The 26,035-nt window shown below is 36.4% G+C and overlaps 2 protein-coding genes across 2 annotated transcripts in view; both read left to right on the forward strand.

Annotated features, from left to right (window-relative positions):
* The first annotated feature begins 149 nt into the window (after positions 1-149).
* tmem9 (transmembrane protein 9) lies at positions 150-5,406 on the forward strand. The gene is made up of 6 exons (XM_007256172.3): positions 150-244; positions 1,568-1,671; positions 1,840-1,931; positions 2,758-2,866; positions 3,026-3,157; positions 4,490-5,406. Exons 2-6 carry the CDS (start codon positions 1,579-1,581, stop codon positions 4,628-4,630), a joined length of 567 nt encoding a protein of 188 aa, XP_007256234.3. The 5' UTR covers positions 150-244; positions 1,568-1,578; the 3' UTR covers positions 4,631-5,406.
* Positions 5,407-7,563: 2,157 nt separating this feature from the next.
* The window catches only part of cacna1sb (calcium channel, voltage-dependent, L type, alpha 1S subunit, b), a 51,986-nt gene continuing 33,514 nt past the window's right edge, over positions 7,564-26,035 (forward strand). The window contains exons 1-12 of the mRNA XM_049485928.1: positions 7,564-7,993; positions 13,041-13,146; positions 18,421-18,560; positions 19,447-19,580; positions 19,679-19,831; positions 20,672-20,877; positions 21,736-21,839; positions 21,940-22,085; positions 22,973-23,054; positions 23,246-23,406; positions 24,165-24,390; positions 25,189-25,396. Of these exons, the coding sequence (XP_049341885.1) occupies positions 7,806-7,993; positions 13,041-13,146; positions 18,421-18,560; positions 19,447-19,580; positions 19,679-19,831; positions 20,672-20,877; positions 21,736-21,839; positions 21,940-22,085; positions 22,973-23,054; positions 23,246-23,406; positions 24,165-24,390; positions 25,189-25,396 (1,854 nt within the window). The 5' untranslated portion in view covers positions 7,564-7,805. The remainder of the gene's footprint in view (positions 7,994-13,040; positions 13,147-18,420; positions 18,561-19,446; positions 19,581-19,678; positions 19,832-20,671; positions 20,878-21,735; positions 21,840-21,939; positions 22,086-22,972; positions 23,055-23,245; positions 23,407-24,164; positions 24,391-25,188; positions 25,397-26,035) is intronic.

Below are 26,035 nucleotides of genomic sequence, written 5' to 3' on the forward strand. Positions count from 1 at the left end.
TGAGCAGAACTTGAGCAGATACTAAAAAGAGCTTATTTTTATTCGGATTTTTACTTTCTGGACCTGAGTTACCTTCCTCTAGGTGAAAACAATTAAAAAATTAAGATATCTAAATTAAATTTAGAAATAAACCTGCGCAGTTTAAATATTAGGACTCTTATTTTGAAGTGTGTAACAGCGGTTACAGTTGCAGAGTCGGTTGCTCTGTTTCGGGTATGGTTACAAGTTGTTAGCAGGTCTAAAGGTAAGCAGTGTTTAATATCTGGAAATTTTCTGTATTAAATGTATGTATAGAGTGTGTTTACAGTGAGGGTGGAGAGGGTAGTGAATAATATATTCTGCGTAAGGAGATGATTAAGTTCTATGTATCTCTTGATGTATCTCTTGTATCTCTTGATCCTAGTCTACAAACTAGCTTTGGGTATCTTTAAGTAACTTTGAAGCACTGTTGTAAGTCGCTCTGGATAAGGGCGTCTGCTAAATACCGAAAATGTAAATGTAAATGTAAATGAGCTAAGCTATCTGTAGCTGTTTAGCGTTGGCTATGGCAGCTAAGCTAACGGCTAACCACAGAGACTGAACTGCAGAAGTAACTAGGCGTCATGGGAGAAATTTAACTAATAAAACATTTTAATTTGTTTTTATAAGCATTTTAGCCCCGGAATTTCATAGCATAAAGCTTCATTACTACACATGAACTTTACACTGTTTATTTAAAAGCCTCACTGTTCACCAGTGTACTGTATATCTGTGTAGTATGTAGCTACTACAGCTCTGTAAAAAAAATAACAGACCACTTTACTTTCTGAATCAGTTCAACTGATTTTGCTATTTATAGGTTTATGTTTGAGTAAAATGAACATTGTTGTTTTATTCTATAAACTACAGACAACATTTCTCCCAAATTCCAAATAAAATACTCATTTACAGCATTTATTTGCAGAAAATTAGAAATGGCTGAAATAACAAAAAAAAAGATGCAGAGCTTTCAGACCTCAAATAATGCAAAGAAAACAAGTTCATATTCATAAAGTTTTAAGAGTTCTGAAATCAATATTTGGTGGAATAACCCTGGTTTTTAATCACAGTTTTCATGCATCCTGGCATGTTCTCCTCCACCAGTCTTACACACTGCTTTTGGATAACTTTATGCCACACCTGGTGCAAAAATTCAAGCAATTCAGTTTGGTTTGATGGCTTGTGATCATTCATCTTCCTCTTGTGTATATTGTAGAGGTTTTCAATTTAGTCAAGAAATTAGGAAAAAACATCATAACTAATTAATTAACTAAGTGGTCTCTTAGTTGTTTCCAGAGCTGTGTATATATATACTTCCTCACATGTGAATACTAATGAATTTGTCATTACTGTTTAAAGACTGATCATTTTACAGGGTCACTAATCAACTAACTTCAACTAGATTCCTATTGATCGAGATTGTTTCTTATCATGTTCTGTCGCAACACACAGCATGCACAACTCCCAGATTTGAATTCTAACATGGAAAATTTGGTCAGTGACTGTGAAATCGCTTGAAAAGCTGCATAATTTGTGTTTTTTATTGCAGAAGGGACCACAATGTTATGCAGTATTCGAGGACTCGGTGCTTCAGCACTGGGTTTGCTGGCTTTGGTTTTCTTTGAAACTGTGTCCAATGCACTTGCCAGTAGAGTAAGTTTATGGTTCTATATCGATTTCTTCAATTCTCTCCTGTTACAGTTTAACAGCTGATGTATCATAACACTTGTGCCATTAATATCACTCTTATTATTGGATTTTGACATTCATATTTCGGATCTAAATATGGTATTGTTCACCACTGTTCTTTTCTTGTCTTAGAACTTTGAAGATGTTCGTTGCAAGTGCATCTGTCCTCCCTACCGTAACATCAGTGGCAATATCTATAACAGGAATGCTACCCAAAAGGACTGGTGAGTTTCATTTCGTTCAGCATCCACAGGGGACTAATGTGCACCCATTTTATTTCAGTGTGGCTGTATGCTATCAAATTCTCACAGAAGCTTTCTCAGATTAATACAGACTGTTACTGCAGCAAAATTAGATGAGCACAATATTAACACCATTGAGCCCTGAATAATTGTATTTCTGCATACCTTTAGCCATTAAAATATGTACTGTAGAATATGTGCACATGGACAAAAGTATTGGGATGCAAAATCAAGGGTAGTAATCCTGCTCCAAAAAGTCTATCCTGCTTTTGTATAAGTAACTGTCTCTACTGTACAGGGAAACATATTTGGTTGCGTTCAAGGAAAAGAGCATTATTGGATGATCACCACCCTATCTTATTCCCAACTCATCCCAAAAGTAATGGATGGAGCTCCATTATTGCAGGGAACACTGTTCCTCCACTGACCACTTTAGCCCGTACATCGCATTAAGAATAGTGCAATCTAGTTTGGGTTTATCTGCTCCAGAGAGTTCTATTCTATTGGCAGTACTTCTCTACAGTGTGCAGATCTGTCCTCAAAGATAAATGTGCTTCTTAGAATAATCTTAAGTACTAAATAAAACATATTCTGGTTTCTTTACCACTTTTTGTTTCCTAAATATTTTTGCATCTGTTTCTGTGTAGCTTTAATATAGTCTTCAATATTAAATTTTCAATGTAAAAAATCATAAAAAGAAAAAAAAAAACACATTGAATGAATAGATTTGTGTCCAAACGTTTGACTGGTACCGGATGTATGTATGTCTATAAGTCATTTTAATTACATGTTTTGTGTGTTTTTATAGTAATTGCCTGCATGTAGTGGAGCCCATGCCTGTTCCTGGTCATGATGTGGAGGCTTACTGTCTGCTCTGTGAGTGCAAGTATGAGGAACGCAGCAGCAACACCATCAAGGTATGTATGTTCCATTAATCTGTTACTGGTTACTTTCTAACTAAAACCAGGTGTGAACAGCTGTGTGCTTTTATCATTCGTAATTCATGATCTGATTGGATCACCCAGGACGTGTGTTAAAGCCAGGTGTGAACGTGTATTCTTCACTGTCTTTCCCAGGTCACCATAATCATCTACCTGTCTGTGGTCGGCTCTCTTCTGCTGTACATGCTGTTTTTGCTGCTGGTGGATCCGCTGATCCGCAGACACGATCCGTACCTGCAGCCACTGCAGAATGAAGAGGATGCTGAGGTACATGCCCTCACGCCTGTATTAGCACTGTAGCACACTTTATAACCAAATATTGATATTAAATGGATATTATGCTGTCAAATTTAACCCATGCATGTCAATTGGCTGGACACACTTATTCTCCTGACCTCAATACTATTGAGAACCTGTGGATAATCCTTAAAAGGAAGATCTATGAGGGGTGTGGGTGTTAGTAAGCCTCAAGCCAGTAGCTCTGAAAGGTAATATTGACATCAGCAAATGAAAAATGCTACTCTCTGCTAGTATATTCTGTGCCAGTGGGCATCAGTGATCATAACACGGTGGATATAACCAGAAAAAACAAAGTGCCAAAATCTTCATAGATTTTCATAGAGAAAGTTCAAATCTATATGATTGAGTGAGGTAAATATATATATATATATATAATATATATATATATATATATATATATATATATATATATATATATATACACTGGAACACCAAGATAATGCTCTAAATATATGTATGAAGTTGTATATGCTGAAAAAGTAAAGGCACCATGAATGAATGAAGAATAAAAAAAAAAAATACTGGTTCTAAGAGGCAAGGCAAAAAAGGAAGCTGTAAAATGTGTCAGTACTAAACAGTGGAAGTAATACTGCAAAATGAGAAATATTATTTACATAAAATTACTAATAAGAAGTAGTATTATAAAAATTAGACCTGATACTCATTAAACAATGGAAACTTTAAATTGTATACTGGGTAAGAAAGGACATTTGTTACTGTCTGCTATAGAACTATTGGGATCATTTTTAACAAAACCAGCAACAATTGCAAATATTTTTTTACATTTTGTTTACTAACAAAGTATACAAACACACACAATAGGGATATTGAATAGTGATAGTTTGCACACCTAAGCTAATAGTCGTCTTGGCTTCCCAGGAAATTGTTTATAAAAGTTTGCTAACTGAACAAAATAAGCTTTTGCAAAAGGCTGAATACTGAACACATAGTTTTTTATATGCTTTTTGTTAATTGTGCTCCCTTTTTCATCGTAAAGTGAAAAACTTTATTTAACAGACATTCCAACAAAGTGAATGTTACTAATATGATTAAATTAATTATTGTTTGGTGTAAATGTTTTTTTTTTTTTTTTTTTTTTTTTTTTTTTTTTTCTCTTTTCTCTCCCATCTCTGAATATTTGGTGCATCCCTATCCCTTTAACTCCTAAGTTTTGGCTGCCCGTGTTTATATATTTTCAGTGCAAAAGTATATCATACACTTCTCATATTGTGATTGAATTGTAAGAAGAATATATTTTAGAGAGCTGAGGTTTTACCTTTACTCTGTCTCCCTCTACAGGAAGCCAGGCCTCACGTGAGTGGTCCTTCAGGCAGAGGGAACACGGTTCTGGAGCGAGTGGAGGGGGCTCAGCAGCGCTGGAAGAAGCAGGTCCAGGAGCAGCGCAAGACCGTGTTCGACCGTCAAAAGCTGCTCAGCTAAACTCTCTCAGAGGCAGAGTGAAGGTGATCTCTCAGTTTAATGGTTTTATTCCTTGGTTTAAAACAGTGGGGCCGCGTTCTCATACAGTGAGCTTACTGAGGCAGTTTGCTTAGTTTTCTGTTGGCTGACTAAAGAAATGTGCTTTTAATTATCTATTAATGTATTGAATGAAGCACCAAAGAGGACCAGCTAATGTTTAAACACTGGTAAGATATTTAACCTGAAGTTTTGCTTGTAAATGCATCCATGTATTAATCTGTAGGCTGTTTAGCAGCCACAGGTCTGGGGAACACTACAGCTCTCACATTCTCATTTTTCCCTAAATGTGGCAGCAATGCTTCAATATATTTGTATATAATACAGAGAATTATTGAAGTATGGAATTTTTTTTTGGTTAGAAATCATGACTAAGAAACTCAGAACTCAAGACACACTAATGCAACAATATGGGGAGTTTTTTGTAATCAATCAATCAATCAATCAATCAATTAGATTTCACATAAAATAAACTACAAGGTAATAAAGAAAAAACTTTAGGATGACAATTATACACTTTAACCCTCTAGGGTTCAAAAACTCGCCAGCCATCTTAATGTTTCTATTAAAATATTTGAGATAATACCGCACATAAATACGATTCAAAACGTTTCCAATTGCTTATAGCACTGTTAAACCTGAGAGAGCACTGCAGAGGAAAAGAGTAATAAAAGAGTTTTTAAGGGTTCCGAAAGGTTTATATATATATATATATATATATATATATATATATATATATATATATATATAAAAAAAAAAGTAAGCAGGAATGGTATGTTTCTTTACTTTAAATAAACACATTTCAGCTATTATGAAAAATATACAGTTTAGGGTTTAGTGCATCTTTAAAAACAACACTAAATAAACCACTGTCCGACAACAATCTTTGCATGTAAATCAAAAATTAAAAATCTATAAAGTGGTTTTAAGGAATAATACAGTATTGCAAACCTTACTATTTTGATATTTCAATATATGGGTTTTTGCTCCACTCCTAGTATTGACTGTATTACTGTATTCTGACAATTGTTGAACAGCTTCTAGTTAGACATTAATGTAATATAGGGTTTGTTTCTCACACAGGATTAAGCCTAATCTTAGACTATATTCTCCTTTCAATAAAAAAAGAAATCTCTATTCAAAATGCTGTGTAGTCCAGGAACAGTCTTAATGCCTGTCTTGTAAATTAAAACATAAAGTGCTACTAAAACCTGTAGTCTAGAAATAAGCTTTAGGGCCGACAGTGGCCCCTGATTTTGCACCACAATTATGCTAGTTGCACTTAGTGTTATTTCTGAATATGAAATGAATGTGAATATAACAAGTGATTTGTTATGGAATGATTGTAATATATTGTGGGAATGTTTACAGTGGAGGTACAATGCTGGCTTTGTACCTCAAAGAAAAAAATGTAAATTATTATTTATTTTACTATTTATTTATTTAAATTTTAATGTACTTATTCCTCTTGCTGCTTTTTTATCATATTCAGAAGTGGTTGCCCTCTCGCTGCCTGTGTGTATTATTGAGCTTTTTTTTTTATATATGTAAGGCATCCAACTCAGTGTTCAAATGCTTGTGTATTACTGTACTCACACTAACAAATGAAATAAATGCAATATGGAAAACATTTACAGTGTGTTTTAGTTTTTTTACTATTCTTGTTTTGTTAGTCTAAGATGGAAAACATTAGTATAAGACATTCATGCGTTATTCATTTTATTTATCAGAATCAACATTTTGGTCGAATGTACGTATGTCATTTTTGATTAGTTACATACACATTTTATCAACAATTTGTAGGCTCCCAGAAATGTCTTTTTTAAAATTTTCTCAAAATGGCTTGAAAGTTGTAATTGGGGAGAAAAATAATATTATAAATGTGGCTTTTATTTTTTATTGCCAGAAACTGTTAAAAAAGCAGTTAGAATGTCCTCAGTGTGACTGGAAGTTTGTTTCTACATTGTTTTGAAAAATGAATCCAAACCCCTATCCCCTACACTACATACAGACTTAAAGAATTTTAGCCACCTCGTAATATTAATAAATCACTCATTAATATGCTTCCAGACATTAAAAATGGCATGTTAGTATTTAGTAAATATATTGTTTGAATGAAGGAACAAGACCCAGTGATGCATTTTAAAAGTATATATTGTTTTTATTTTTCTTGTATATGATAACTTATTTCTGCTGGCCTCATTGTGTATGGCACAAGGCTTGAAATTCCAAGCCATAGGGAGTGAAAGTGTTTTGTTCTAAGGGTGTCAACTTTAAATTGTGTAGGTAGTAGTAACTAGTAACGGTTTGTCACTACACAAGGAATTAATATTGATGCATAACTCATTCTGTGACAGAAAACAGTGCAGAGTAGGCCAGCAGTCTAAAGTGCTACCACTATGTTTGGGAGATTGCTGATTTGAATCCCGGTCATGCAGCTTGCCATCAGGTACTGGAGCCCTGAATGTAAACCCTTCCCTAATTATTGTTCTCGTATTTTAAGAAAGCAGTACTGCCAAACATTTTTCTGGGGGCAACCTGCGCTAGCCCAAACTTTATCAACTTTTCCAGCTATTTCCAGCCCATTTCTTCTCAGTGTCAAACATAGATCAAGCTGTCTTTTTCTGAGCTTCAGTCATTATCTATTCTTTCATCTGTATCGCAGCTCGTGGCAGCTGTAGCTGTGTGGCTGCTGCTCGTCCCAGCTGTCCTGCTTTCTCCTGGGTTTCAGATCCCAGTCGAACGCTGAAGAACCCTCTTCCCCCAGCCCCAAGCATGGACACACTCAGCTCGTCTATATATAAACCTGACACGGGCCAACTGCATCCCAAACGCTCTGCGCTCCTCTAATTTCTCCTTGCTTGGTGTAAGTTTTCCAGGCAAGGGGGCCGGGGCCAAGGAGCCAGGCAGCGTCTTTCCATCCGAGAGAGCTGCAGGGGGACGGAGGGTGGAGGAGGTGTAGGAGCACACTTACAAGGTCTGACCCAGACTTCTGGGAGACCCGAAGGACTGTAAAAAGTTGGGAAGTTGGGATTCTTGCTGGAGGCTGTGGAACACTGGCGGAAAAGCTTTGGGTTTGGTTAGGGTTGTTGGCTTTTTGGGATTTTTTTCCAGAATTGAGACCTTGTGAGTGACAAAAATGGATTCCGGTGGAGGTTCAGCCCTGGCCTCGTTCATCATGAACGAAGAGGAGCTGAAGAGGAAGCAAAGGGAGAAGCTGAAGAAGCTGCAGGCCACTGGTGGGAACCCCAGGCCTGCTCGCTCCCTGTTTTTCTTCACCCTCAAGAACCCCTTCCGCAAGGCCTGCACCAAAATCGTGGAATGGAAGTATCCTTCAAATGCATTGTAGGATTTGTGGCTGGCCTAAGATCATAGAGAGTACCTTAATGCACTGTGACATTTTGTGACATTGCCTGGCTATATCTGGGGTCTCCATAATGGCAAGTTGGTGTTGACCACCAGTTGAAACTGTTGAATTTGTGGAAATTTTATAGTGTCAGGCAGGAAGGACTGCTTTAGTATTAGTACTAAGTCAAAATTCCCGCTTAGCATTTGTACTTAAGAAAGCACATGGCCAAAGGAAGCACTTTTTTTTTTTTAGACTGGAACTCAAATTCTCCATTCTCGATTTTTAGACTATGGCAACTTTGGCTGAGACTTGGCATCAGCCATGTGAAATCAGGCAAAATGTGTTTTTTTAGCCGGGGTGTTAGCACATGCAACTTGGGCCAATTGTCCTATTGTACTTGCCAACAGGGGTGTTTACCCATGTGCCTTGGGCTAATTCCCATATTATACTTGGTAACCGGGGTGTTAACACCAGCAGCTCATGGCGATAACCATGTTATACCCAGCAAATGGGGTGTTAGCTCATGTGACTTGGGCTGATTCCCATATTATACTTGGTAACCGGGGTGTTAAAACCAGCAGCTCAGGGCGATTCCCATGTTATACCCAGCAAACATGGTGTTGAGGCACAGGCCAATTGTTGTATTAAACCTGCCAACCGGAATGTTAGCACAAGCTACTCCTGGAAATTGTCATATTGTACTCAGCAAACTCCCATATTATACTCAGCTACCGGGGTGTTATCACATTCGATTCAGGATGATTCCTGTATTTAATGGCCAACCGAGATTTTGGCGAGATGAGTGGCTCAGGCCAATATATTATACTCAGCTGCCGGGGAGTTAGCACATACAGCACTCTGACCCGATGTAAGAATCAAGTCTAGAATCAAACTGGAGCTGGGCTGATGCCTCTACTAGGTCCATAAATAGTTGAATGGAGTGATTGTTACTGTCTAGACTTTCTGTTGAACATCATAAAGGCCTACCCTGTTTGGGAGTTGCAAACTGTTGCCAATTGGGATTTAGCCTTGCCCTCTATATGTTTTAGATAATGATTTAGATTTTCCAACTTTTTACAACTCGTGACCCACTTTATTCCCCACAAAATCTTAAACAGCACATGCAAAAACAGAATTTACAGTATAGTCGATAGTGCTGGGTGGGCAGCTAGTCCAAGGCAAGTGGTAGTAGCAGTAGCTGAACTGTAGGCAGCTGGTCTTTGGCGGGTGACAGAAGATTTGGATTTAGTAAGTAAAGAGAATGTGAACATTATCAGAGTGTGGTTAACGACTCCAGCAGATCTGACAATATAATAGTCTAACTAAAAGAAGAGAGGCAGAAGGTAACATAGACATGAGTGCTGCCTGAAACACTGATATCTACCTACTCCAGCAGTGGAGAACAGAACTAGCTAACTATCTTAGTTTACCATAATAAAATTCCCTATGTTCCCTATTTTTTTTTTATCAGGTAGTTAGTCATGTAGCCTGTCCTGTAAATTTGGCAGCCCACATAAAAATACAGCACAACAATTAATGTAGACTGTTGAATTAACTAATAGGCACTGATACCATAGTTTTGAAACATTTATCCATTGTGATTGAAACTCGTACAGTAAGGCAGAAATAAAACCGAAAATAAAAATTAACCGATTAGCCTACGACCCCCAGGCAGAACCGCTGTGGCTCAGTAATGTTCCGCTGTCTTGGTTGCATTGATCTGCAGTAATGGAGGGGAGGTTGTTGTGTTTAATCAGCTGAAATCTTTATTGTGAGCCGGAGTGAAGGTGTTAAGCTTTTGTTATCCGTCAGACTTGCCGCGGCTGAATGGAAACCTGAGCTCAGGTCTTTTCACTGTTCAGGGCGTTGATGTGAAGACTGACCTCATATTATACAGAGACACAAGTTAGGGCTGTATTTAAATATATACTACCCCTTAATTGTGTGATAAATGAGCGTGTCCTGGCTGGTAATGTCTGTATTGTGGTTTTAGATGTGGAGAGCGGTGGGATAATCACAGATTAGCTAAAATTTAACATTAGCATGTCTGCTATAATTAGCTTTATTACTGGCTTTATAGTGAGCTTTTGTTTGCAGTAATAAAGTGTTTTTGTACGGTCCTTTATATTCTTGGTGTACGGGTCATTTAGAGTGAGAATCCAGGTGGATATGTTTTAAAACTTAATTTCATAAATTCACACTTACAAATAAAATGACAAATGTAACACAAAAGAGCACAGATAACTGCAGTAACAAAAACTCCGTGGCAAAGGTATTTAAATGAATAAAAGAACATATAGATTAAGTGTGATATGATGTTAATAGTGTATATAGAAAATATGGATCTTATATTTTATATAATGTCAGAATTAAATATTATTTTATAATGAAAATGTTACCTTCATGGGAATTGGTTAAGCGACAAGCTATTTTCCATATCGAAACCATCCTAAAATAATTGCTCAACTCCTTTTTTAAAGATTTTTGGGAAACATAAAAAATATATGACTTAAAAAGTCCTATTTAAAATTTTCAGTGGTTTAGGAGGATAGTTTATAGTTTATCATTGAACAGCAGAACCAACCAGAACCCTTAATCCTAATTCAACATTTAGAAAATATTAATAAAAAAAAAACAGAAAACAGTTTAATATTTTAAGAGCCACAAATTGTACAGCATTTCTAGCTTAGTTGACTTATTGTTTTACTGACCAGACACACAGACAGACAGACACACACACAGTTAGACACACTTTATTGATCTCAGAGGAGAATTCTGGACATCCAATGCAGACCAAAGAAACTCAATAAATCTTAATAATAAGCTTATATCCTTTATTAAATCAGAAGTTAACTTTATATTATAGTATATATAAATCTTGTCACTTACCAGTTGGGATGAGCCCTGAATCGAGGAAATCAGTTCAGTAAAAGTAGCCTAGTCTTGGAAAACTATTAACATTGAATATCGCATTTTATTTGGACTGAAATTGATAATAAATTAGCTTAGGTCACACTCTTGATATAGTCCATTATTCAAAAGAAATAGAATCAAATGATTTAATCAACTAAGTATGTAGATTTATGTATTTATTTTTTTTACTGTTGGTGGCCATGCAGCATCATGAGGAAATCATTTAGGCATAAAAAGTCAATTTTTTTAGGAAGGTGATGGTATATAAAGCAGCTTTAAAACATGATTAATAATGAAAAAGACCTTTGTGTTATACCTGGCAACACTCCAAGCATGGAGTAATCAGCTTTATTACTGAGTTTTTTTTTTTTTGTACCTTCTATTATATAATTAGTGTGTTAATGTTGGAATGGCTGAGTGTGCTTCATATGTGCCCAAAGAAAAGTTCAATTCTGTGAGTTTTTGCTACATTTTCTACAAAAATATGCAGCTCCCATTTATGGAGTCTTATAAATAGACCCTGTGTGCTTTGATGTAAGCAGTGGACGTCATTTCTGAATCATTTTAATCAGCCTGTTGAAATGGTTTGATAATATTCTGGGTGCAGTGTGTGCAGCTGTTGTGTGGGATCACTTGTGCTGGACATGATGCTGAGCTGGCAGGGAAATTCTGAAGAGCTGCCCCTGCTGGCAGAAATGCCCCCTCACTCTCTTACCTCCTCACCCCCTCACGCTCCTCCTCCTGCTCATTACACGCTCCTGTACAGCACTGCTGTGGCAGATTGATGAGCTGAGTTATGGATGGAGTTTCAGACAGCAGTGGCCTATATATTTAACTACAGAGTTTTTGACTGTAGACTGTAGGTTATAGAATAATATTGATGAGGCTGTAAAGGTAAACAATTCAGTATGACGTTAGGTTGATTAAATACGACACTGTGACCCAGATATTATAAAGATAAACCATTACAAAGGAGCGCTAGAACTTTATACAGATCATCTGCTGGTTCAGTGTTATGTTTGGCTAACGATCGATGTGGAGCACGGTTTAAAAATAACATGGAGACTCAGGCCCTGACTTTTAAGAAAGCTGATGGTGTGCCTTTTCACTATTTGGTGAATGTGTTTACTACACAGAGTGACCAGTGAACATATACTGTACTCGTCTTCTTAATTAAGATGTGAAATATAGACAGCTCTGGAAAAAATTTAAGAGACCACTTCAGTTTCTGAATCAGTTTCTCTGATTTTGCTATTTATAGGTTTATGTTTGAGTAAAATGAACATTGTTGTTTTATTCTATAAACTATGGAGAACATTTCTCCCAAATTCCAAATAATAATATTGTCATTTAGAGCATTTATTTGCAGAAAATGAGAAATGGCTGAAATAACAAAAAAAGATGCAGAACTTTCAGACCTCAAATAATGCAAAGAAAACATATATTTATATGTATTCATAAGTTTTAAGAGTTAAGAAATCAATACTTGGTGGAATAACCCTGTTTTTTAATCACAGTTTTCATGCATCTTCAGGCATGTTCTCCTCCACCAGTCTTACACACTGCTTTTGGATAACTTTATGCCACTCCTGGTGCAAAAATTCAAGCAGTTCAGAAAATGTAATATTTTATTATATAACATGTAACAGGTTTATTATTATTATTATTATTATTATTATTATTATTATTATTATTATTATTATTATTATTATTATTATTATTATTGTATATGTACTATATATGTATACCTATATTATACACTGACATGCCATGTCATGGGAAAACTTTGAAAGTGTTTATTAAAAACACTATTTATACACCCAGAACAATGAGGTAGTTCTACAGGTGCTGCTGTATTAAAACTAAGTAATGATAAGTCAACTTATGAGCACAAACAAAACTACAGCTGATAAGTCACGTGAATACTCACATTAGTTTTGGACTGGAGTTGGTGCAACACCTCACAGTTTATATGTATGTGGGTATGTGGGTTCTCCTAAGCTGTCTCCTGAGGTAACACTTGATCAGTTTACATACAGCTGTCCCATGACTTTTGGCATGTCAGTGTAATTGATCACTTTGTCAGTTGTTTTCCTGATCAGTCTCCACCAGACCCTTCGAGATCATCATCCTGCTGACGATCTTTGCTAACTGTGTGGCTCTAGCTGTCTTTCTGCCCATGCCTGAGGAAGACACCAACTATACCAACACTACTCTGGTGAGTTCTGTAATCGGTTGTTGTTGCTGACGTTGTTTAGCAGTGTTCCCTGTCCATCCAGTAAGTTCTCATTGTTCTCCAAGGCTGTAGGATCAATTACTGTCTTTCCTAGATATGGATTATTGATATGGATTGATATGGATTACAGGGCTGCTCATGATGTTCATATAAAAAGTTTTTAATGGGTCATAGTTTGGACTGAAGTATACATTTTAGTATACATTATCGTTTTTAAGTTGTACCGGTAGTATCGGTACCGGTACCGATACGATACTTTAAATTCAATACCGATACCCAAACAATACATTTTTGCTACCTTTTCTAAATTGTAACCAAAAAGTACAAAAAAAGATAATTATTCTCACACAACCTATTTATTTAACATCTGACATGAGTAATCTTATTCTCATATAAAGCTTAGATTCTCTGCCCGAACTTGACTCGGGTCGAGATTTCCCACCACTGTCAAAGCTTGGGCATTATAATCACAATACAGCAAAGTAGTAAATCAAACTGTTTAAAAAAAAAAGTTGCACAAGTGCAGACTCCACTTGTCCATATTACTTGACTTGCAGCACTGTGCATTGCAGTAAATAGCTTTATTACTGTTTTTTTTTTTGTTTGTTTTTGCACTTAGACTATTAGCTCAATATAAGCTTAAAATAATTGTCTATTCTCACACCATGTTAAATAATATTAGATTAGAGGAAAGTCATTCTTGTAGCCTAATTTACTGATGTTAATGTTAATAAATTTGTTTCTTAAATAACAGCTCATCTTCAGTGTTGCAGTGTTAATTACCCTCATTCTGAACAGATTTTGCTCATTTAAACAGACCAAAATGTTTTTCAAAAGCTCAATTTTAACAACTACTTACTCAAAAAATATCTGGTTTAAATTGGGCTCAGGCTCAAAATGACTTGAATGAGTTTATGGGGCAGGCTGGGTTGAGCTGGATATTTTGGTTCCGATCTAAGCTTTATTCACATGTATGGGAGGAGGCATGTGCTAGTCTTCACCCTCCTGGTGTTGGGGCATCACTAGTGATAGGGGGAGTCTAAATGAGTGGGTTGAGTAAAAGGCCTTGTAAATCAAGGAGAAAATGAGATTAAAATTAGAAATAATTTTTTATCAGTTTTAGGACCCTTGATCTACAATAATTTATATTAATTGGACTTTATTTAGAAATGTACAAACAAGAAATATTCTCTATAACTGTAGATAACAGTCATTAAATAAATTCTGCTAATCATTTTCTATAATAAATACTGATTTATTTGTTTATTGTGTCCATTTGTTGGGAGTGTTGTTGAAGATCCCCTCAGGCCTGAGCAGTGACTGATACTCTGTGAGATGCTTTGAGTCTGAAACTGAAGCTGGGCAGCTGCTGCTGGTCGGGCCGGTTCTGTTTTGTGCTCTGGGTTTTATATTTAGACACTGGGTAAGGAGCTGCAGCAGTGATGAAGCTGCAGACCTGCAGTCCTCTGGAATGAGTGTGAGCTACCAAGATATACACAAACCCCCAGGGGGATTTTCACACCGTGTGGCAACCTGCGTTCAGTGTGTTGCTGATATAGTTATTTTAATGGAGTGTATGAGCACTAATGCACAAATTAAAAACCTTAAATGTTTTCAGGCTTGGATTTATGATTTAAAATAAACTCTTATTTATTAAAAAGTTACAAAAATGTAGTTTACGGTGTATAAAGTGGGGGGGCTCTGTGCTCTGTGATCGCCGCTTTCTCTTATACTGGGGTTATTTGGGGGGCTTTATGTTGGTTCAGGTGAGAGGGTTAGGTGTTTGTGTTTGTTGAGATAAATGAGATGGCATTTCCAGTGATGGAGCTTTGTTCACATTATTGGTGTTGGGTTGGATGGTGGATAAGGATCTCCACCAGTGATCCCCCATTTTATAAGAGAACTGCTGCTCACTTGCTGGTGCTAATTTATGTTGGTTATTCTTAGTCAAACATCTCATTATGGTTCCTAAAGTTGTTTCACTGTGGCATCTCTCTCAAGTGTCTTTTTAGCAGCTTTATTTTTAAGAGTGTAATTGACCTTTTACCATTACGAGTGCCAATTACCATTACTGTAGCCATTACTGTAGTTCAGTACTAATATATATCGTACAAAAATAGAGATCTGCAGATTTTCTTACAGAATTTTGAACTGACGGACTTTTGGCTGCTGATTCTCAACAGTGTTGGCAGTTACGATTAGCACCAGGGCTAGGTTTATAAAATGTTAAAAAAAAAGAAATGTAATAAACGTCAGTACAATTTGTCATATTTTGACAGTAAGTTAAAATTTATTTACAAAAAATCTCTGTATTTTTACATTTTTTTTACATTATTATTTTTTTTAACGAAATACTTTAAAGTCATGTAATTTAACTGGACCTCTCCGTTTTTTTACAGGTGTAATATTTGCAAAAAAAAAAGCCTTTGCAGAAATGCATTTTGGTACATATTCTCTTGCTATTTTAAAACTATTTGTAGACATATTCTTTAAGGGGGTAGAAATATATCTGGATAACAACAGTCATTTACTGTTAAAATGGTCAGCTAAAATAATATGTAAAATGTAAAATGTAATATTTTTTAATGTAATCCACTTATACATAAAATACAATGACATATTTAAAAAAAGAGTGTATTTCGTTTTCCTGGGAATATATTGTGCAAATTATTAGGGATTTTTTTTTACAGTGCAGGGAAAGAGTTTACAGAAGATTACAGGAGAAGGAAGTTTCTATATACAGCTCTGGTAAAAAAAAAAAAGAAAAAAAAGAGAGATCACTTAAAAATGATGAGTTTCTTTGATTTTACGCAATTGAAAACCTCTGGAATATAATTAAGAGGAAGATGGATGATCACAAGCCATCAAACCAAGATGAACTTGAATTTTTGCACCAGGAGTGGCGTAAATTTATCCAAAAGCAATGTGTGAGACTGGTGGAGGAGAACATGCCAAGATGCATGAAAACTGTGATTAAAAACCAGGGTTATTCCACCAAATATTGATTTCTGAACTCTTAAAACTTTATGAATATGAACTTGTTTTCTTTGCATTATATAAGGTCTGAAAGCGCTGCAATTTTTGACCATAAGCTTATTCGGAATTTGTGAGAAATTTTGTCTGTAGTTTATAGAATAAAAGAACAATGTTCATTGTACTCAAACATAAACCTATAAATAGCAAAATCAGAGAAACTGATTCAGAAACTGAAGTGCTCTATTAATTTTTTCCAGAGCTGTATATACGGCATTTTCACAACTAATCGTTTACTTCAACTATAATCAACAACATTCAGTCCAGCCCTCAACCTACACAGCATCTGAACTATCTGGGTCAGATCTGCTGCCCAGCGGCTGGCTCAGTCATATTCTCAGATTCTAATAGTAGTAGTGTATCCAGTGTGTGGGGGCTCAGATGGCTGTAATGGGTGTAATGGTCTCTATAATCCTGTCCATGGCCCCGTCCTCAGCTGTGGCAGTGGTCTAGCCGGGCCGGTAGCCTGGCCTGGCCATTCCTCAAACATAAGTCATGAAATTTAATCTGAGAACTGGACCCAACAGCCCCCACCCACAGCGTCCAGAAGTAGGTCGGAGTGTTTCAGCAAAGGGCTGCTCGCTTTCACTGAGAGAATAATCAGCTTTCGTTACCTACAGTACACAAGCGTGTCTTCTGGTAGAAGTGCTTTCTGGCCTGATCATAGCATATATTTACAGTTTCATAGAAAATATTAATGGCAACATTCTTAAAAATAATGGGGCAGTTTTCCAGATAGGTATTATGCCTTAAAAACTTTGCCTTCAATAGAAAATCTCCATTCAAAATGCTGTTTAGTCAAAGACTTGGCTTAATCCCTTTCTGGGAAATTTTGTTAGACATATTGTTAGAGAATGTTTGAGTAGCCCATTAGAGTCTTAAATACTTGGTAAACATGGTATTGGGCCAATTGTGGTATATATTACATTAGGCAGAGATTCTTAAAAATGTACAAAGGATATTTATACATTAATAAAAATGAAAAAAATTGATGAGAAGTCAGTTTTTCAGACCAGGATTACCGGTAAGCCTAGTGTTCTATTATATTTTATTTTAATGGAAAATCACCATAACAAATGCTGTACTGTCCAGAAATAGGCATAATCCCAGTCTGGGAAATTGTCCCAAGAAGTAATAAACATTCAATGCTTATACTGGATCATTGCTGCCCAGTTTAGCTTTTAACCAGCATAGAGCCTATTTATGCAAAAAAAAATTGCATCATCTCCTATTTGCGTGAGCCAAGTCTCAAGACTTAACATAATAACATAATATTAAACACGGTTGATTTTATCTGAACACCAGGATGAGCAAAAGACTGACTTAAACCTTTAATCCTAACCACCTTACGCTGAACCATCAAGATGATGCCACCGCAATGCAACTCTAGCAAGACTCTCATGATTTTATCCCGACTCGAATTTGTATGCAACACTGGAAAATTGTTTGGAGTAAAGTTGGCATAAGACTATCCATCTCAGGTTTTCATTGTAAACAACCAGCATCAGACCTATATACACTTATTTAATCAGTTGGTCAGTCTTTTTTTTGCTGTATTAAAAACCTGCAGCCACATCGACCCTTTACAGATAAGATTTGACAGCCCTGGTCTATATGTTTTAAGGCCAGAAAAACAGGAATAAATCCCAAATAGAATAAAGAAACAGCCTAAGCAATATGCTGATATGGAATTGGGCCAATGTACTTTATACTCAGTAACCAGAGAGTTGGCACAAGCGGCTCGTGCCAACTGCTGTATAATACTCTGTAACAGGGGCATTGGCACATGTGGCTCGGGCCAGTTTCCATATTGTACTCAGAAACCAAGGTGTCGGCACAGGCAGCGATTGGGCCAAAATCAGACCTTAATTCAATCTGGAATCAGGCTGAAGCCACACAGGCTCAGCATGTGGTTTTTGCCCAGAAATGGGTGAGTATTTATCTGTATTATTTCTATACAAAATTAATGAACATAAAGCAACTGACCACAATCCAACTGTCTCCTACACTGCTGTTTTCAGATCAGAGCACACACAGTAGAAGAAGGTCTTTAATGCTGCACTCTTTATCAACGGTTAATGGGCTCTGTGTTAGAGTATAGCTAGGTACTACATGGTTTGTTTTCCCTGTGTTTTCACCTGTTTTCAGATTGTTAAATCTTGAAATGTATACAGAATGAAATCACTGCAGATATCTAATAAATTATTTTTTTTCTTCTTTCAGGAAAGTCTGGAGTACATCTTTCTGGTCATTTTTACTCTGGAGTGTTTCCTAAAGATAATAGCGTACGGGTTATTATTCCACGAAGGAGCATATTTACGCAACTGCTGGAATATATTGGACTTCGTCATCGTCTTCATGGGGTGAGATTAATCTCTATTCTTCTCTTTTTCTCTCTCACCCTCTATACATGCACATACATATAGTATTCTGTACATGTATATATACTGTGTGGTGAAATGTTTTTAGACATACCATCTAATAAAGGCATTAATCTATTTAATTTAAGGGAGTTTTCACATCTTAAAATCCAAAAGATATATTTCTACATTGGCTGCATCCCCTATTCTTGACACTGATTAGTTTGTAGAACAGTGTGCATTGGACAATTGTGTGTTGTCAAATTGGTGAGTTGCTCTGGCAAAAAAGTGCATTTACATCACTTTAGTATATAACACATTTCCCTGAGATTTATTTTAGTACTGTTTGTAAATAAATAAATATTTTACAGTAGGATGTAGATTTCATTTTCCAGCAGGACTTGGCACACTGCCCACACTGCCAAAAGTACCAATTGGTCTTTGTAATATTCTAATTTTCTGAGACACAGATTTTAGTTTTTTTTTAACAATCATCATCAACAAAAAAGGAAACAAAAGCTTAAAATAGATGTGTAATACATATATATATAATATATGAATTTACATTTTGAACTGAATTACTGAAATAAAGTAATTTTTCATTTATTTTCTAAATTTTTGAGATGCATCTCTAGTGTATAATTATAAAGATTCCTCTAATTTCTTGTGGACAGTGTTTGGCACGTTACTTTGAAAAAGTTAGATAGTTATAGATAGAAAATAGTTATAGTTACTAGTTACTCCTTCAAAAAAGTAACTGATTTACTAGTTACCAGTAAAAGTAACTATTGCATTACTTTTGTTACTCACCCCCATTTATTTCAACGCCGTTATTCCCATCACTGCTTGTGGACTAACATATATTAATATATTAATATGATGTTCACAGGCTCTTCACCCTAGCCGTGGACACAATCAACGCAATAGCTGGAACACCCACAGAGAAAGGAGGAGGGTTTGATATGAAAGCTCTGAGAGCCTTTCGAGTTCTTCGGCCACTCCGACTGGTCTCTGGAGTTCCTAGTAGGTGCCTCTTGCTTTAACCTCTTACTCTAATTACTTAAACCCACCATTATTAATCACACAGACGTCCTTCACCTTCTTCTTCTCTTCCTCCTCAGGTCTGCAGGTGGTGATGAACTCTATTCTGAAGGCTATGATACCCTTGTTTCAAGTGGTTCTGCTGGTTTTCTTCTTGGTCACTCTTTTTGCCATCATGGGCTTGGAGCTGTACAAATGCAAGATGCACAAAACCTGCTATTATGAAGGAACAGGTTCATTCTTTCAGTTATCTGTTTTACTACTGTAGTTTATTGGTGGATTTTACCTTCAACATGTTTGAATGTTAGATATGTATTTACTGTATGTATACTGTATTGGCTCTAACAACACCTCATTGTTTCTGCACTTATTGTTCATCTAATCAGTTCTACTGATCATATAGAATCACTTTGTAGTGAATATACATTGTCTGTTTCTCTGTATACTTTATTATTATCCTCCTTTAACCCCAGAGACCACTTAAAAATAATGATTCCTTGGATTTTACTAAATTGAAAACCTCTGGAATATAATCAAGAGGAAGATGGATGATCACAAGCCATCAAACCAAGCTGAACTGCTTACATGTTTGCACCAGGAGTGGCATAAATTTATCCAAAAGCAGTGTTTAAGACTGGTGGAGGAGAACATGCCAAGATGCATGAAAAAACTGTGAATAAAAACCAGGGTTATTCCACCAAATATTGATTTCTAAACTCTTGAAACGTAATGAATATGAACTTATTTTCTTTGCATTATTTGAGGTCTGAAAGCTCTGCATCTTTTTTATTATCTCTTTGTTCATTTCTCATTTTCTGCAAATAAATGCTCTAAATTAAAATATTTTTATTTGGAATTTGGAATAAATGTTGTCCGTAGTTTATAGAATAAACAACAATGTTCATTTTACTCAAACATAAACCTATAAATAGCAAAATCAGAGAAATTGACACAGAAACTGAAGCTGTCTTGTTATTTTTTTTTTTAGAGCTGTTTGTAGCAGTAACAGAATAATAAGCTTTAGTTACACTGAACTCAAGACTATTCATGCTGTCTTCTGTCCTCTGTTATAGACATCATCGCCTTACGGGAGAATGAAGTGCCATCTCCTTGTGCTCAGGCTGGCAATGGCCGCCGTTGCACCATTAACGGGACAGAGTGCAGGGGAGGCTGGCCTGGTCCCAACTTTGGCATCACCCACTTCGACAACTTTGGCTTTGCCATGCTCACAGTCTTCCAGTGTATCACTATGGAGAGCTGGACTAACGTTCTCTACTGGGTAACGGCAGATACTGTGAAAATAAAAGGCCAGATTACCTTGTTTATTATATAGATGTATTACACACAGTCTCTATTAAGCTCTTTTAAGCTTTTATTTCTTTTATTATTGATGATTATGGTTTACAGCAATGAAACAATGAAACCCCCCCGGAAATCAGTGTCTCAGAAACTTAGAATATTATATAAGACCAACTGGCACTTTTGACAATGTGGGCAGTGTGCCAAGTCCTGCTGGAAAATGAAATCCGCATCTCCATAAAAGTTGTCAGCAGAGGGAACCAACACCAGCAGATGAGTATGTCTCTCCAAACCATCACTGATCATCAGTAAATTTTACATTTCATTTGTAAATCAAGGAATCAGAGTCTGGAGGAAGAGTGGAGAGACACACAGTCCAAACTGTTCGAGGTCTAGTGTGAAGTTTCCACCAATCAGTGATGGTTTGGAGAGACATGTCATCTGCTGGTGTTGATCCACTGTGTTTTATTATCAAGTCTAAAGTCAGTGCAGTTTTGTTTTCCCACCAAACCTTACAGCTCTTCATGCTTCCTACTGCTGACAACTTTTATGGAGATGCAGATTTCATTTTCCAGCAGGACTTGGCACACTGCCCACACTGCCAAAAGTACCTACTGGCCTTATATATATTTCTAAGACACTGTCTGTAAGCCATAATCATCAACAATAAAATAAATAAACACTTAGAATAGATCACTCTGTGTTTAATACATCTATATAATATATGTATTTCACATTTTGAACTGAATTACTGAAATAAAGTAACTGTAGTTTTGTGAGATTCACTAGTACGTAGCTATTCATGTATAGCTAAACACATGGATCTGTTATAATACAGGTGAATGATGCGGTCGGTAATGAGTGGGCATGGATCTACTTTGTGACAATGATCCTGTTGGGATCTTTCTTCGTCCTCAATCTGGTTCTTGGAGTTCTGAGCGGGTATTTATATATTTAACTCATTTTCACAGTACTAACTGTTTTATTACTGTATGTATTATTATGTTATTCACACACACACATTCTTTCAATTTGTGTGCAGGGAGTTTTCTAAAGAGAGAGAGAAATGTAGGTCTAGGGGGGAATATCAGAAGTTGAGAGAAAGGCAGCAGATGGATGAAGATTTGAAAGGTTATATGGAATGGATCACGCATGCTGAAGTGCTGGATGCTGATCAAGAAGGACAAGGTAGGCCTGATATTGTTATACTTTTAGAAAAACATACTATAGTGTGTGTATTCAGCATTGGTGTTATTGAGTTACGTTTAAAGCTGGTGTATTATGCCTCTTCTACATACATTTAAAAAAAAATGTTTTTAAATAAAGTCGACTCCAGCACCTGGTGACTACAACTAGATTCACTACAAGTCCCAAAATGCAATGCTTTTTTATAGCATCGACCCCTATTTTTCCAACACTCTGATTACCTGCAAGGCACAGCACACGCACAGGAAAGTGAAATTGATTTTGTCTGTAAGCGTGTGAAAGACTACAACAGCAGTAAAGCTACTGTGTGACTGGCTAAAAGTAATGTTTCCACCAAAATACACACAAATAAACACAACAAACAATACTAAGAGTGACAAAAAATATTGTGATATTCATTTATTGTATAGCGATAACAATTATCATGATTTACACTTAGTCAACCACTTTTACACAAGATTAGACTGATATCTGCAATTATTACTAGTGTTTTGGTTGTACTGGGAGGAGTTCTGGGTGTTGAATGTTTCTTGGAGGGACGGATGAGTTTACACTGAAATAACATGTGACTTGACAGTGTCTCAGATCACTTCCTGAAGTGTTTTTTTTTAATGATCCGATTTTGTATCTCTTAGTGTCCATTTATGAGGAATGTTGAGGTGGTCACATAATTTGTGTTGCTTTGTATTAGAGAAGTATTGCAATTCAGTACCACATATTTAAAAAAGGTTTATTCAGCATACCCACTGAATGCATTCATATAATAACATATAGATAATATAAAATCACAGTTTTATTTTAGGGACACGTTCTACCAGGCTATGACTGTGTTGATTATTCCTCATTCCCTGCTCTCTCTCTTCGCACAGGACTTCTCCCTCTGAAGGACAGCGACTCGGAATCGGAGATCCTTTTTGCAATTGAAGGTTTAAACCGCATAGCGTACTACTAGTGAGTATGATGGGACACTCTGAGTTAGTATCTCAGACAGGGAGTCTTAGGCTAGTGTTAGATTATCTTTTATTTTCATTAGAAAATCTCAGAACTAGGCTTAATCCCTGTCTGAGAAATTGAATCCTTCATGTGGTATTGAAACTGGTCTCTGTCTCAGTAGACTCTCAGTGTTGTGCTCTGATTTCCAGCCGCCTGGCTCGCCGCTGGAACCGGGTGTTCCGGCTGAAGTGCGCAGTCTGGGTGAAGTCCAGAATGTTCTACTGGCTGGTGATCCTCGTGGTGTTTCTCAACACTCTGGTCATCGCCTGTGAGCATCACCCGCAGTCTGAATCGGCCACTCGCTTTCAAGGTCTGTCCTATAAACCTGTGCACTCATACATTTGTTGATATCTAAGGTCATTTTAAACAAGTTTAAAATGAATATATACAGCACTGGAAAAAAATAAGAGAGCATTTAAAAATGATGAGTTTCTTTATATGAGGATCATTTTACTAAATTGAAAACCTCTGGAATATAATTAAGATAAAGATGGATGATCACAAGCCATCAAACCAAGCTGAACTGCAGAAATTTTTGCACCAGGAGTGATTAGCATAAAGTTATCCAAAAGCAGTGTGTAAGACTGGTGGAGGAGAACATGCCAAGATGCATAAAAACTGCGATTAAAAACCAGGGTTATTCCACCAAATTCGACAATTTCTCGTTTTCTGCAAATAAATGACAATATGTTTATTGGAATTCGCAAGAATGTTGTGCGTAGTTTCTAGAATAAAATAAAAATGTTAATTTTACTCAAACATATACCTATAAATAGCAAAATCAGAAAAACTGATCTGGGCTCTTAATTATTTTCAGAGCTGTACATACAAACAACCAACGCACACAACAAAAAACATATACATTTATAGTCTAATAATATTAGCTCTAATAATAATTTATGGTCAGGGCCAGCTCCATCTACACAGGGAATTGAACCCAAGACCCGAGCATTGAGAGGCGACAATGCTAAACCACCTGTTTTTTTTACCAAGTTTTTATAGAACACCCCTTTAAATCTGATGAAATTCTGGTTTCTAAACCTTTAACTACATATCATATGTTTGCAGACGTTGCAAATGACATACTGCTCACCTGCTTTGCGTTTGAGATGTTTGCGAAGATGTACGCCTTTGGTCTCCGGGCCTACTTCATGTCCGTCTTCAACCGATTTGACTTCTTCGTGGTGACTGTGGGCATCCTGGAGATCATCCTGGTTGCAGCAGATGTCATGACACCACTGGGAATCTCTGTGATGCGGTGCATTCGACTCTTACGTTTTGTGAAGATCACAAAGTAAGTTCTCCTGTCTGGAAGAGCAATGCATTTGAACAAATGATGAAATGCATTTCTAGTTTTGCTATATAGATAAATGTTGTGAATTATTATGGGAGTTGGAATGAGGCCTGCATGACTAGATGCTGCTTTTATACACCTGTGACCATGGAGATCAATGATTTGAATGGATGAACAAATACTTTTGGCAATATATTGTATATGCCCTGTTATATAATGCAATATATATATATATATATATATATATATATATATATATATATATATATATATTGCATTTGTTGTTTTATAGAGTCAATTAAATAGTTAAAATATAAATTGATTTTCTGGCAACCTAACCATCTATATTAGGTAAAAAAAAAATGATGATACCAGGAACCAATAGGGAATATGCATGGGTTAATGTGATGCTACATTATTTAAGTAAGATCTAAAAAGATACAGCAGTGAGCGTGTTACAAATGAACTAAATCCACCAAGAATTGTGAATAAAATTTACTTTCAGAGTCTGTTACCTTTACTATAGATTTTTTTATGTGTAAAATCATATGTCACCTTTTTTCAGTGCTGTTATTAAGTTCATGGTATATATATATATATATATGCCATAAATGCCTTTACTATGTCTGAAAAGCTAGTTCTATTTGTTTATCCAATGTTTTATTTTTAGAGTGTAGATAAGTCTGAGAGCCAATGCTTTAAAGCATCTACCTGCATTGGCAATACATGCAAATTGCAGCTTTTTCAGGTCCCATTCTTCCCCCATTATTTATGAATACTTTGTTTTTTGTCTCTCAGGTACTGGAAATCTCTCAGGAACCTTGTGGCGTCTCTGGTAAACTCAGTGCGCTCCATCGCCTCTCTTCTCCTCCTGATCTTCCTCTTCGTTGTCATCTTCGCTCTGCTGGGAATGCAAGTCTTCGGTGGCAAATTTAACTTCCCTGACAGGGACGTCCAGCGCAGCAACTTCGACAACTTCCCCCAGGCTCTCCTCTGCGTCTTCCAGGTAATCCCATTTTTCTTCTTGCTCTTCAGCAAAGCTTCTATTAAAGCAGCAGTTCTTGAGATGTTTTATTTAAAAAAAAGCAGTTATATTCCTGAGTAGAGAGGAAAAAGGCTTCTTATGCATTACTCTCCCATTCAGCCTTTCCTTATGCAAAGTGTGCTGAATAGTATATGTACATTGCACAGTAACTCCATCTGCAGTAAGATGTTTCTATAGGTCTTTGGAGCTGATCTGTGGTTGTGGTTGACTATGACTGTTCTCACCATCCTTCTCCTCTGCTTATCTGAGATTTTTCTTGTTCTGTCACTTCAGGTCTTAACTAGAACTGTGCCTGTGGTCTTTTATTCCCTCACTATTTTCCTCACAGTGGAAACTGACAGCTGAATGTTTTGGGTCATGTTGCCACTCCCATGTTGCCACTCTTCAGAGAAGATGCAAAAAGGAGAAAAACTTGCGATTGGCCACATTAACCCTTTCATATAATTGATTTCACGTGTGTATGTAGGTCAAGGGTTCTACTCTAGAGCCTATGAAATTTATGAGGTACATAATTATAGTACTGTAGTTTTTTTCATATATATGATTTTATTCACATTTTTTTCCTGATTTTCTCACCAATTTACTCAGCCAATTCCTCCG

The sequence above is a fragment of the Astyanax mexicanus genome, chromosome 12, assembly GCF_023375975.1.
Source record: "Astyanax mexicanus isolate ESR-SI-001 chromosome 12, AstMex3_surface, whole genome shotgun sequence".
Lineage (NCBI taxonomy): Eukaryota > Metazoa > Chordata > Actinopteri > Characiformes > Acestrorhamphidae > Astyanax > Astyanax mexicanus.